Genomic DNA, 12,903 nt, shown 5'->3' with positions numbered 1-12,903 from the left:
AAGTTTTCCCGATCCTTTTAATTAAGTTTGTATGGCCCGATCTTGCATTTTTAATTAATTTTTAATTTTTTGTAAAGTTTTTTTTTCTTCTTTTGGAGAGTTTTTCCGTTTACATGTAAACCTCCCTCCCACGTCTTTAGAAACGATTTTAATTTTCTGTTTGGAGCAATTTGGTCCAGATTTCGTTGTTCACTTCCCAGATCAGTGCTACATTTGAAATTCTGAATGGAGAAAGGAAAGAATCAGGAATTTTAAAAAGTAGATAGGAGCAAGGATTTCCTATGATGTACAACGATGTTTGGGTCATTTTATTGTAGGCCGTTGCAATTTCTGAGAAATTTATGCAATATTTCTTTGACACAGGATTTTATTGATATTTTCGGCAGTTACATGTGCCTTTACTTGCATTTTACAGATGCAATTTTCATATTTGTCATTGTGCCACAACTGATTGTAACCTTTAATACACCCTTCAAAGTACTAGAAATATGAAGAGATTCATTAGCATTTAAATGGCATTGCGATTCATAGGCACTCTATTTTGGTTGCCTGCATCCTTCATTAAGCCCCACACCTTGTGGTCAGCCATGCCGACGAGATTACAGCAGAGCGAGATTTTACTCGCTTCGAAATCACACCACCCAAGGCCTTGTGTTTCTGTTTTTATTACAGATCAGTGCTGAGAACAAACACTTCAAAATTCCACTCCGCATCAACACAGGAATTCTAACTTATCCCGCAATCGCATGGAACTTATTTTACCATCTCCTGACAAGTTTGGAGATACATCCACATTCTTGTACATGTAGTATCCATTTTTAAGTGGGAAGAGCTTATTTTTAGAACGTTCCGTGAACTGGTCAATTAGCGGTGCCTTTCCTTCAGGTTTTTTGAAAGGGTTATGGAAGTGTCCTCTTCTATTTTGAGTTGCGGCTCGCTTAGAGGAGGGATATTGAATTATGAAGAGAAGATAACAACTTACATGTACCAAACAGCAGGAGTGGGATGATGTTGTGAACTTTCACGAAACTTTTGTTTGGTCTCGTTCTGTCCCAAATACAATGGTAGACACCATTTGTGCTCTTCTTGGCTATCTTAGGCTAAGTTTGATTAGTTTACTTGCTGACTTAAAACCTTGGTAACAAGTTTGAATCAAAACAGAAAAACAAGCTAACTACCAACACATGTAAATAGATGTTTGTCCAGAGTTTTTGTGAATTTCTCTACTTTGTCAGAATTTTTAAGTGAAAATGCATATATATCCAGAGAGTGCAGAGAGTGGAAATGACCTTACAAATTGAAATCTTGTAGAAGTAGACCAGTGCTTTGATGAAATTGAAATTTAATTGAAACTGATTAAGAGGGTTCTTTTATCGCATTAAAACTCCTGCTGCACCCTTGCTGTGCGTACATTAAGGTAACTAATTTATCAAATATAAGCAGTAATGGTTGTAGAAACCATCTCAGCAATGAAATTGGAAATTGAAGTGCAGATTGAGATTTATCTTAATTTGAATAAATGATGAAGTTTCTTGTACCAGCAGAAAAGGCACATACTAGTGACCCAGGTCATATTTACAGCTTTGATTCTTTATGTTTAATATCTTTCAATATAAATGAACAATGAAAATAGATACTGTATAGGCTGAAAACATCTTCTCTGATTTAAAATGTGATCTACAAATTTAGGAAACTGCTGTACAAATGTTGAGAATCAAAATCGGAACTAAAAATCAATGAACACTGGGCCCGGTCGCTCGTGCCCCCCCCAGCTGGACAGTAATTAGATTACTTTACAATTTATGTTAATTTCCCCCATGCTCTGCAGTCTTCCTCACTAATGTACGTAGACATCGTTGATTGGGATAAGAAGACACGCATTGTTTTCCATGCTCGGCCGTGTGAGTATTAATGCGAAAACTGTTGTTGAATTTTTCATTCATCAGATTCCCGAGAATCCATTTTTAGTTAATGTTTATGCCTGAAGCACAGAGGAATATGACCTTAAGCATACTTCAGGGAGCTGCCTCATAGAAGTCAATGTCTTCTTTTTCCTTTGGTTTGCCATTAGAATATGTCTGTTCTGGGCTTTGCTCATTGTTGAGACATCGGTTTTAAGAAGACGTCTTGAGTACTTATTCAGCAGTGCACTTTTTATCTTTCAAATCGAGACCTAGTGACCTCATATCCGAAACTAACTTGATTTTCATCCATCGTCTTTGCATCAACGATAGCCGGTAGCCATCCCTTCCAATCAATGGAAACATTGATTTGAGTTTAGTGCCTGACATGCCCGCTTACAGAACGGCCTCTGCTCTGGGATCTGCCTACCCCGCTCGCTCGTTCGCTCGCACAGTGATGTCCAATCATTGTGTGTATCAGATCACCCTCGGCAGTCACTCTTTGCCATCCCACTCAATAACACATTCCTCCGCTCCGAGCAATGCCCGCCGATGTGAATACCCCACAATGTTTTCCTAACTTAATCAGATTTTAAATGGCAAGGAGTTGTAGGAGTCAAGAGGCAATTGAAGCGTTAAAGGGGGAATCACCCTCTTTTTGTCTTACTAGTATTTGTGGTTTAGATTAACAAATTGAGGCACAAAAGTCAAAATATTAATATGTTTGGGGCGGTCCAAAATGAGAGTTACTGTCAAAGGTGTCACCAGGATTATTTTTCAGGGGCAAGGGAGGATAAAGCATGCATCAGCTGAAAACTGACAAAAACCATCAATGGGGGCCAATTTCAAGTTATTTTCAAGCATATTGGTGTTTTTTTTTCAATTAGTTGGCCCTGACAACACCCATAGCTACTGTATACCATTTCCTTAGCACTGTTTCAGTTTGAATTTTAGAAAAATGGGTAAAGCTCAAAGATTTATTAATTCCTCAAGTTTTTCAGCTTTTTTTATTTCAAGTCTCTTCAACCAAGCAGTTTGCAGCAGTTTTTATGTTTTGTTTTCTTATTTCTAAAGGAAAGGAATATTCAGTTGCACGTTAGTCTTGTTTTTCTTTCCAAAAAATACATTCCAAGATTATCCAATTGAATGTGAGAAAATGCACCTACATGGATTCAGGAACTGCACAGAATGCTATGTACATGTACAATGCTTGCAAGGGCTTCTAAGCACACAGTGGACTCACTAAAACCTTGATTAATGGATTGTCCATTTGGGTTACACAGTGATGTAAGAGAAAGGTGATAAAGTGAGTACCAGTCTGCAGTCTGACCTGTCAGATTATCAATACTGCTGATTATCTCAGCAATTTGGTCACAAATAAGCCAGGACAATAATAGTTCACGCTCAGTTTTTCTGCAAATGGCATGCGTGTTGAACTCACATTGTTGTCTGTGAATGTACCGGTATGATTGTCCTCTGAGAATTTGGTTCATCGGCTGAACACAGCTCTGCTGCTCTTGAGAATCTAGAGAAAAGAAATCATCACCGTTGACAAAGCCCCTTCATGACAATTTCCATGTGATTTTCAGTTGACCGGATGCAACTGAAATGTTTGAGGACTGGACAGATTACTAGCATTTTTGATCTAGAATTAACAGCCAAACAGTCTTATTTGTAAATATGCTTAGCTTTAACGGTTAGAAATAAAGGTTATTTCACTTCACCTATGCCAGTGACTGTGTAACTCTGGCAACCAAGATAAAACGTGGTATGACACCAAGCATGAGTTTTCATTTAATCCTTCTCGAACTACTCCAAAAAATACAATTTGTTGATGTCAACCGACTTCTACTGAGGGTAAGAATTCAATTACATCACATGAAAAATAAACAAGAGTCATGTCCATGTACATGTACATGTAGTTCAAACTCACACTAAAGTTGGCTAGTATTTGACAGAGGGATTGCATGTCACAGATTTTCATTGGTTACTTGCCATGTTAAAGGAACCATCACTGAGTACCAGCTGCAAGAGATCTATTGCAATTGGCTTTTCCAAAGACATCACATCATGAATATCTTATTTGTCTCGCCATAGGTCTTGCCCACCACATACTCATACATGTATCAAACCATGTGATTAGTCATGTCAGTCGCAGTACCAAAATGGCAGTATGCCTTTCTACCTGCATTTTTAAAAAAATAATTGTAGTTTTTAGTCATCAAGGCCATTTGAGTATTAACACAAACTATTAAAGGTTCGTTTATAAACAAAAATTGGAAGGTTCTTCAAAACCATTGTTTGTCACATCAAATTTTGTGCTACAAAATACTTTGGTGAGGGATTTTAAGAATATGAGGGAAGGAGAGAAGAAAGTGCCTTCAGAATTTAAAAATTCATTTGATCATTGAGGTTCCAAATCCCTTTAACCCTCCAACATTCTCATAATTTGCAGCATTTAATGGAGAGATGAATTATGTATTACTCACACATTGAATTGATGCTCAGATGGTTTATGAGCAGCACACTGTCGGCCTGTTGGCATGCCAGGAATAGAAACATTTTTTTTTTTTTTGCTCTTGGAAAAAAACAGGAAATTAATTCCCTCCAGATCTCCCATCTTAGCTTTGGATAATTGAACACAGTTGGCTGGTTTGGCTGATGAGTTCTTCGAAACAAAGCATTGGGCACTCAGCATGTGACTTTTCTTTCATTACTGCATTCATGAGGTGTCTGCCTGTAGGGCTGATTATGATTCTTTCTCATTGTGGCATTCTCTCCTACTGAGATTGGGTCATGGCGCCTACTAATATGGATCCCGGACAGAAGAGCATTGAGGCATTTTTGAAAAGCCCAACTCACACCGTAACAGTCTGCTTAAAAGGATACTGTAATACACATATTTTACTTCAGTCCTTGACATTGCACCCCGTGTTTCAGTAAGCCTTATTTTCAATTTTTTTATTCGCCATTTCAATCTGTAGTTTGGAGGCTTTTTGGTTCTATGCAAATGCAAATCTTTTAGATTCTTGAAAGCTGTGATGTCATTTGAGGCGCTGAACTTAAGTGTTGCACTGATTTGTGCACAAGAACTGCCAAAACTTTTGTTTTCCTATACTAAACTTGTGTTTTTTTGATAGAAGGCAAGTTACTGCTGTGTAGATTTATTGGAACAAGTCAGCGAGGAACCATTTTTTCAAATCAAAACACGAAAACATGCCATCTGAACAGTGACTTCCCTGATTAAATCACAGCAACAGCACCCTCACAAGTCCGGAAGAGCATGGTCAGGTGTTTAATATTCAAGGGAGTCTATTATTTTGCACACTCAACTCCAGAAGAATTTCAAACAGTTTGAATGAATTGAAGAAATACATGTACAACCTGTTGCACAGAGCACAATGCATATTCATGTTACAGAGCACCATGCATATTCATGTTTCAGACCCAGCACTGGTATTGGTAAGTGCCCAGTTTTACATTTCAGCCAAATTTGACACATCTCCACTAAATACGGAGTCAAACATAAACTACCTTTTACATTCATTTTTGGTTCATGGTTTTTTGAACTAAGAAAGGCCTCTTCTGGGTTAAGCATAAACCTTTGGTTTTGAAAATTGGTTTACTTTAGAACTTCATCAGTTGCATAAACAAGCAGATGTCCTTTGACTGACTTGCGAAGCAATGCATAGGAATACACTTTAACCTTCTCGACCTTTCTTGGCACTTATTGAGGTCTAAATAGCAGTCTGATGTAGCTAAGGTTGACGCACTCATAGCTCGTAGGTTTGATCGCAAATCTACCCTAGATTTCCCAAATTTTGACAAGCCTCTACAGGCGCACTGTAATTTCATTGTTGCTTGATTCATATGTCTGTGGTTTTGCAACGAAACTGTGATTTCAGCCTGGGCTTGGACTTGGTTGACAACTGTTGTAGAATTCCCAGACTATCCAAGATTTATTCTCTTTAATATGTGCCATAGTCCTTACCAGAGAGATATCAACTAAGCTAAGCTGATGCACACAGAATGGAAGTAGGGTCAGCACGGACAACCCCAGCTCATCTGATAATTAAAGACCTTGTCTACAACATCCAGAGTCTCTGGATGCTTGCAGTGGCACATCTAAACTACTTTTCTTAGACATCTTAGCTCCTTGAGGATAAGTCTAGGAGGTTTCCAAGATATGATCAGCATCCCCTGTAGAATCCTGGTGTGTACAAAGCAGAGTCACCAATTGATTGGATACAATAGGCCGAGACAAGTTTTGAAACAGTTACCTACGCAAGACTCATGGCCTGACTCTGAGGTTGGGCATTCCATCTTTAGTTCAAGGGATTTCATTGGCTGCCTTAAGCATGCTATTCCAGTTTGTGTGACAGTGAGCATTAACTACTGCCTATACTTGTCCGTGTTGGCTTATGAGAAAGCAAGCTAACAGACTACCAGGCAAGATCCCAGCAGTCACATAGCACAAGTTTCTACCAGCATCCAATTCACACATGGTTGAGCCTGGAGGGTTTAACAACATACAAAATTTATGCATGTTTTAAACCTGCCATCTGTCTCTACACCAAGGTTTACTGGAATGGCACATTGATCTAAAGTTATGGAGGTAAATACCTTGATAGTGGCTACCTGTAAGAGGCATGGTGGTTTATTCCTCATTGCAGAATTGCTTGATACATTCAATTGCATTCGTGCATATCCAGAGCGAGACTCCTTAAAATGTAACAGATTGGCAGATATCTTAGCAGGGCTAGCAACCCTTTTTGTTATAGATTTTAACAACTTGCTGCTGCCGTCAATTTGATGTGAGCATTTCCCCTGTAGATTATAGTCCAAGCTAGAGACCATAATAGTATTAATTAGACGGCTGAAATGCTTGTCCAGTTACTGCATCACTCAGCTGATTATTTCTTTGGCTGCAGTTTTGGTTTTTTTTTTTCATTCATCCTCCTTCGTTTACTCCTCCAACCAACGTCTTAATTGCAGGGAGAGAGTAGCAGCTTATCGGAGCAAGGCGACCCAGGACGGAGGGACACGCCCCTTCTAGACGAAGTCATATCCCAGCTGGAGAAGTTGTCCACATGATGTCCAAGTCAATTCTGTACATCTCTAACAATTGCAAGTACTTAAGGATGCTTGTGGTGAATGGAATTGGAGTCATGCGTATTATTCCTTGTAAATGACTACATCTGTGTTTCTCATGTGCAAATAGCCGTAGTGTCTCTGTTGTATTTATGTTTCGCCTTTTTATTATTCAACATGCTCTTGGAGGGCTGAAATGGGAAGTGTTGGACATCAGTGCTTCCAGAACAGGTATTCAGGTGTTGATTTATTTATTTCACTTAAGAGGATATCCTTGCAACAGCTGTAATATCTACATTTAGTATGGAAGCTGAGAATTCCCAGAATTGGCAAAATTTTGATTAGATTTTACAACCCAGGAGCTGAGAACTATTAATTTCAGTGTCATCAGGTTTGTGATCTGTGCTTACTTAAATTAGCAGTGTCTACTTCGCTGCCTGCAGTTTTCAAGTAAGTTTCCTTGGCTGTTCTTGTTTGTCTTTCCTAACGTTATCCCTATGCCTCGCAGATACGTGTGTTGTTCGTTTTTATGGTAACATTTTGTCTGGATTGTGCATTATACATGAATGAATTGTCATGCTAGAATTAAGTTGTCATATCTGCCTTTAAAATGAGTAGTGTTTTAATTATCATGCAGTGTCTGACTGCTATATGAAATAAGGATGATAGTGGAGACGTGAAAATAGTCAACAACTCAATCAATGAAGAGACAAAATGCTTGAAAGTAAATGAAGCTAGGTCAGGCTACCTGACAGGGATAAAACGTCAGCAAAGAGGCTACTCGTTAAGTTATTGATCAGTAAGCAGACAGTCAAGAGACCCCCCAACTTGGAAGTATTTCATCACCCTAAAATTCACGTAGTGCTCTAAGTATAGAACACAGACTGGTATCAAATAATACAGACTGGAAAAAAGGAGAGTTTCCTCTGTAACATTGGTTTGCTACCGTAGGGTTTTGTCTTCGATACTAGAGATTAATGGATTTTCCTCAATGGAAGGACGCTTCCTACAGATAAAAATAAGGTCACTTTAGTGAAGGTTTTATGATTGAGAGCAGTGGATAGTTTGAATGAGGTAAGATTGGGTCAAAAAAATTGGCATTCGTCATTTTGGTGATTAAAACCCTGTTGCGTGAGTCAGCAGGCACCAATTTAGTTTCTTATTTTACGCCCTTGAAATAAAACATTGCAATGTTTTAAAACAGGATTTACAAATACTGTGATGAATTTATCAGTTGAGAGTGTTCGTTTAAAGACAAAGCCCATGACTCTCACTCACAAAGTGTGAGACTCGCACAATTTCGGTTATTGTAACGCTCACGCACTCGTAGGCCTATGGGATTTTCATGCCAAATAATGAAATAAAAACTCATACAATATTTTAAAATATTGCTCTACCCTTTTGGGTCCTATCCTGACCTGGTAAAAACAAAATGATTGAATCGCAGTGGCATTGAAGTCCTCCATGTTCTTAATCAACCTACATAGGTCTTTGAAGCCACCGGCGGCCATCTTACCATGCTGAATACAAAGGTAATACCTAGGCTTGCTGGCCATTGTACCAAATCAGTTTTGGCAACAATAGTTACAATTATGGAGCGTCAAAAGTGGACAGCCCCATTTTCTCATTTTCTGCTAGTAGATTTTCGGATTTTGGACTTTGCGTATAGCATTTTCAAAAAACGCAATTTTCCGCCAGCAGAAATTTGGATTTTACTTTAGCAACTCTCATGGTGCGTCAAAAGTGGACAACTAAAAACTTCAAATTCCCACTGGCAAAATTACTGTCATGCTCCAAAAGTGGACAACCCCATGTTTTGCTAGAAGATTTTCAGGTTTTGGGAATTTGCCTAAAGCAATTTCAAACACTCACTTTTCTGCTAGCAAAAATTGGGAATTTACTCGAAGAAGTCTTTGTAGCACGTCAAAAGTGGACAACTAAAAACTTCAAATTTCCACTAGCAAATTTTATTTGATGCTCCCGAAGAGGAAAACCCCATTTTCTCCTTTTCGCAGAGGTTTTCTTAGATGTTCATTTTTTTAAAAGTTACACCAACCCTTGTCATATAACCCAATTTTCTGCTAGCAGAAATCTGGATTTTACTTTGCCGACGGTGGGGTGGTCCAAAAGTGGACAAGTTGAAAACTGAAACGACCGCTGCGCTCCCTACGCTCAGAATGGAACGGTCTTGGGAAGATGGGCATCCAAAATTAACGGTAGAGGGTCAGTGGTCTGACGGATGGCGTTACCGCTTGGAAAAAAAATGTGGATGATTCCTATTGAGCGACTTATAGAAACCGCCCGCCGAAAGCCTGACAGTCCTCTTTGGTACAGCAAACTCCTCAGCACCCGTGCAATTAGAAAGATGGTGGCGGCTTCCCGTCGGACATTTCCGTTTTAAATAACTGAGCACATGACGATATATGTCCCCTAAACGATGCTAGCTGTAACAAACCATTTTGTCTTTGTCCAGTAGTATACTTGAATTTGTTGTGGAATGAAAAAAGGTCTGAATTGCAAAACGTCGTGTTGAGAGAAGAAGCTAAGTGCTGTTAAATCAAGTGAACCACGAGTTTCAAAAAGGGGAAAAATAGAGAAAGTTAAAATGGGAAAAATTAAAATACATTTTGAACTTGCTGAACTGATGTTGACACCCCACAAATTCCAAAACACGTATTCAGCCAATAATTCCAATCACAAAAACGGATAACCATGACGAAAATAAATCTTTCAGTCAGTACACCAGTCGGTCAATGATATGACATCAAGTTAATTTAATATTTATCATACAAATATTTGTTCAAGTTATCAGTACAAGTGGGCATTTATAGTGGAGGCCTGGGTCATTAATATGAAGACAAATGATTCAAAGTGACAATGTGAAGAGATATTAATGCAATGAAAACACAAAGTTTCAAGTGACGTCCCGGAGCAGTCATGAGATACGTGTACTGTGAAATGCATGGATGGTGGATTGTGTAACAAATCTTATATCTGAATATATAAAAAAAAATTGGTTGTTCCACTTTTGGCACTCCGAGTAACTGCCACTATACTCAGTTCATAATTTTCGTCAATCCTTGACATCTTATTTTCAATAATTTCCTTTAAAATAATACTCCCCTCCGATAAATCCCAGAAAATTCATATCCTTGACGTGAAGAAGGTCTGATCTTTTTCACAAAATCGGCTAGATGGAAATACAAGTTGCATGAAAAAGCGGCAAGGGAATGTCCAAATGACGCCTGATGCCCGTCAACAGACGGCTCCGCACGTCTACAGTACTACTACAAAAGACCATCACTCTGGCAGCCACTTCGCAACTTTCGTCGACATCATTTTTTTTCAGGGTCGGGTGATGCCAATCTTCCCAAGACCGTTCCGTTTCAACATGGGGAGAAAAGTGTCCTTCCAGTTCTTAACTTGTCCACTTTTGGACCACCTTGCAGTCGTCAAAGTAAAATCCAAATTTCTGCTAGCAGAAAATTGGGTTTTCTGAAAAGGGATGGTGCAACTTCAAAAAACCCGCAAATCTTCTGGCAGAAAATGAGAAAAAGGGGTTGTCCTCTTTGGGAGCATCAAATAAAATTTGCTAGTGGAAGTTGGAAGAATTTAGTTGTCCTTTTTTTGACGCGCTGCGTAGACTTCTTACAGTAAAATCCCAATTTTTGCTACCAGAAAATTGAGTTTTTGAAAATGGTTTACGCAAATTCCCCAAACCCTAAAATCTAATACCAAAAAATGAGAAAATGGGGTTGTCCACCTTTGGAGCATGACAGTAATTTTGCCTGTGGAAATTTGAAGTTTTCAGTTGTCCGTTTTTGACGCACTACGAGAGTTGTTAAAGTAAAATCCAAATTTCTCCTAATGGAAAATTGCGTTTTTAAAAAATACTTTAGGCAAAGTCCAAAATCCCGAAAATCTACAAGCAGAAAATGAGAAAATGGGGTTGTCCACTTTTGACGCTCCATATACAATGGCATGCGATCCAACAATCATTTGTCTATTCGGCCTGATAACATGGCTGCGAGTGGCTTCAGGCAATAAAAAAGTATTGCTAGTCCAGACTTTTTTGTATGACATCCAAGGCTACAAGTCAGTATTGGAAATAAGCTGACAGGAGCAACTCTTACACTCAAATCTTACTCAGCAATGGCAGCCCGAATCCTCTTAGTTCCAGAATAACAGTGGAGCAACGGAACTTCATCCTTAGTGGAATATCCACAGACGTGTATAATAAAATCTGGACTCGCAATGCCCTTAATCAGCTTATAGAGTCATTGAATCCACTCGCGGCCATTTTACCGAGCCGAATACAAAGCTTTCCTGGCAACGCCCGCCTTTGTTCTTCCTGACGTCAATAGTAGGGAGCCAACCCACGCCTTTGTATTCGGCTCGGTAAAATGGCCGCTGGTTGGCTTCTTTTTCATACAAAGGCGTTGCAAGTCCAGGTTTTTCATATACGTCCGTGGGAATATCTGGTACACATGCTTGCCCATGCATGCGAGGTTGCGCATGGCATGGTTATTGCATGTCTTTGGTTTCAAGTCAAAACAAAAAAATCGGTGAGAGTAACACAGCGCCGCCATGTATTGAAGACATAAGCTTCCCTTTTTGTGTCAAGGGTTTTTATAGCACTCTGCGCTGTTTTCGAACGGCAGTTTATTTAGACCAAATGTACCGCCATGAGCAGAATCGCCCCCGGCCTTATCGGTCATGTCGATACGGTCATGCGGTTGAAAACTTAAAGAGCCATTTGGATTGGGAGTGTTCATTTGTTGGTAGCGATGCGACTGCAACGCTTGCGTTTCATAGTTGTTTGTGAACCAGCGATGCACAGTATCCCCAAGAAAATTGTGCCCTCTTTTGGTCCAGCTTGGGGCCGATAAGGTCATGGTCAATGACTTCAATCTCTAGACAATCTCTAATGCCGTGGTATCAAGCCATGAATATAAATTACATCATTGTGTCAACAGATCATAGCGGGAGCTATGTTCTCGCTCTCCACGGGCACTTTGATCTCATTTTGTCGAAAGATCTATAAATAATTGCAGTGGTTTTTTAATGAAAATTTGAGAGTCAGTGGTCAGGTAATGGAAGTAGGCCCTAGTCACAGTTGTCCCGAGTGGAAGTTGTTGTGGCTTCTTCCACAAGACAGAAACGTTTGGAAGCAGGAGATGTGTGTAAATTAATAGTTGCCAATTATCAAATTATAATGCGGCATCGTGCAAGTTAGGCCTGTTCAGTCTGGAGCGTTCCAAATTTTGTCCCCTTTGCCAGGGCGTCCGTACGATTAGATAGTGGTGAAAAAAAAATCAAACTTTAACAGTCCCAGGCAGATCAAACTGCATTAGAGCACCCGTCTCAAGTTGAAGCCTCGCTAGACAGTAGGTGTTCAAGCATGCATGGAGAAGATCTCTCAGGCAGTAGCATGGCCAAGGGGAATTCAGAGCAGCCGAATCTAACGGGCTGTAGAATTTCACAGCAAAAAATGAGACGTGTGCTGAAGGAAAGCGAAATTGGAACAAGGTAAAGAGAATAAATGCATAATCGGAACGGTGACAGTAAATCACAAATGCAACGCCAGCTTGTTGAAAATACGTCATAAGCAGTGAATTTTGAGTCACCGAATATTATCTTATTAGTGTCTGCATAGTAATGGGTAACTTTAACCTAAATGGGGCTAAAACACTACCAGCTAGCAAGCAACACCCTGGATACATGATTATATAATGTTAGGACAGCTAACACGAAAAAGACAGCATTCCCCTCACACTCACAGACAGTAGGAATAATTGCATGTTGAATGCAAGTTGCCGTAATTAATGCTTATGTTTAATGTTGCAAAAGAATTGTCCACGTCCTTTTCACATGTCCAAGATATTGGATGAATTTTAACGTTTAGGCTTGT

The 12,903-nt window shown here is 39.4% G+C and overlaps 1 protein-coding gene across 3 annotated transcripts in view; it reads left to right on the top strand.

The window, feature by feature from the left end:
* The window catches only part of dtd1 (D-aminoacyl-tRNA deacylase 1), a 30,753-nt gene extending 22,555 nt beyond the window's left edge, over positions 1 to 8,198 (top strand). For 2 of the 3 annotated variants that reach the window (XM_087139559.1, XM_087139565.1), the window contains exon 8: positions 673 to 6,896. In XM_087139559.1, the coding sequence (XP_086995685.1) occupies positions 673 to 822 (150 nt within the window). In that variant the 3' untranslated portion in view covers positions 823 to 6,896. Of the gene's footprint in view, positions 1 to 672 lie in introns of all 3 variants that reach the window. The other variant, XM_022251315.2, reaches the window with a different exon arrangement.
* Positions 8,199 to 12,903: the final 4,705 nt, after the last annotated feature.

Source organism: Acanthaster planci, linkage group LG01 (genome assembly GCF_054643075.1).
Source record: "Acanthaster planci isolate LZ-2023a linkage group LG01, COTS_SCS, whole genome shotgun sequence".
In the NCBI taxonomy this organism is placed as follows: domain Eukaryota; kingdom Metazoa; phylum Echinodermata; class Asteroidea; order Valvatida; family Acanthasteridae; genus Acanthaster; species Acanthaster planci.
The sequence above is the reverse complement of the archived record's forward strand: the minus strand, read 5'-3'. Positions and strand labels throughout refer to the sequence as shown.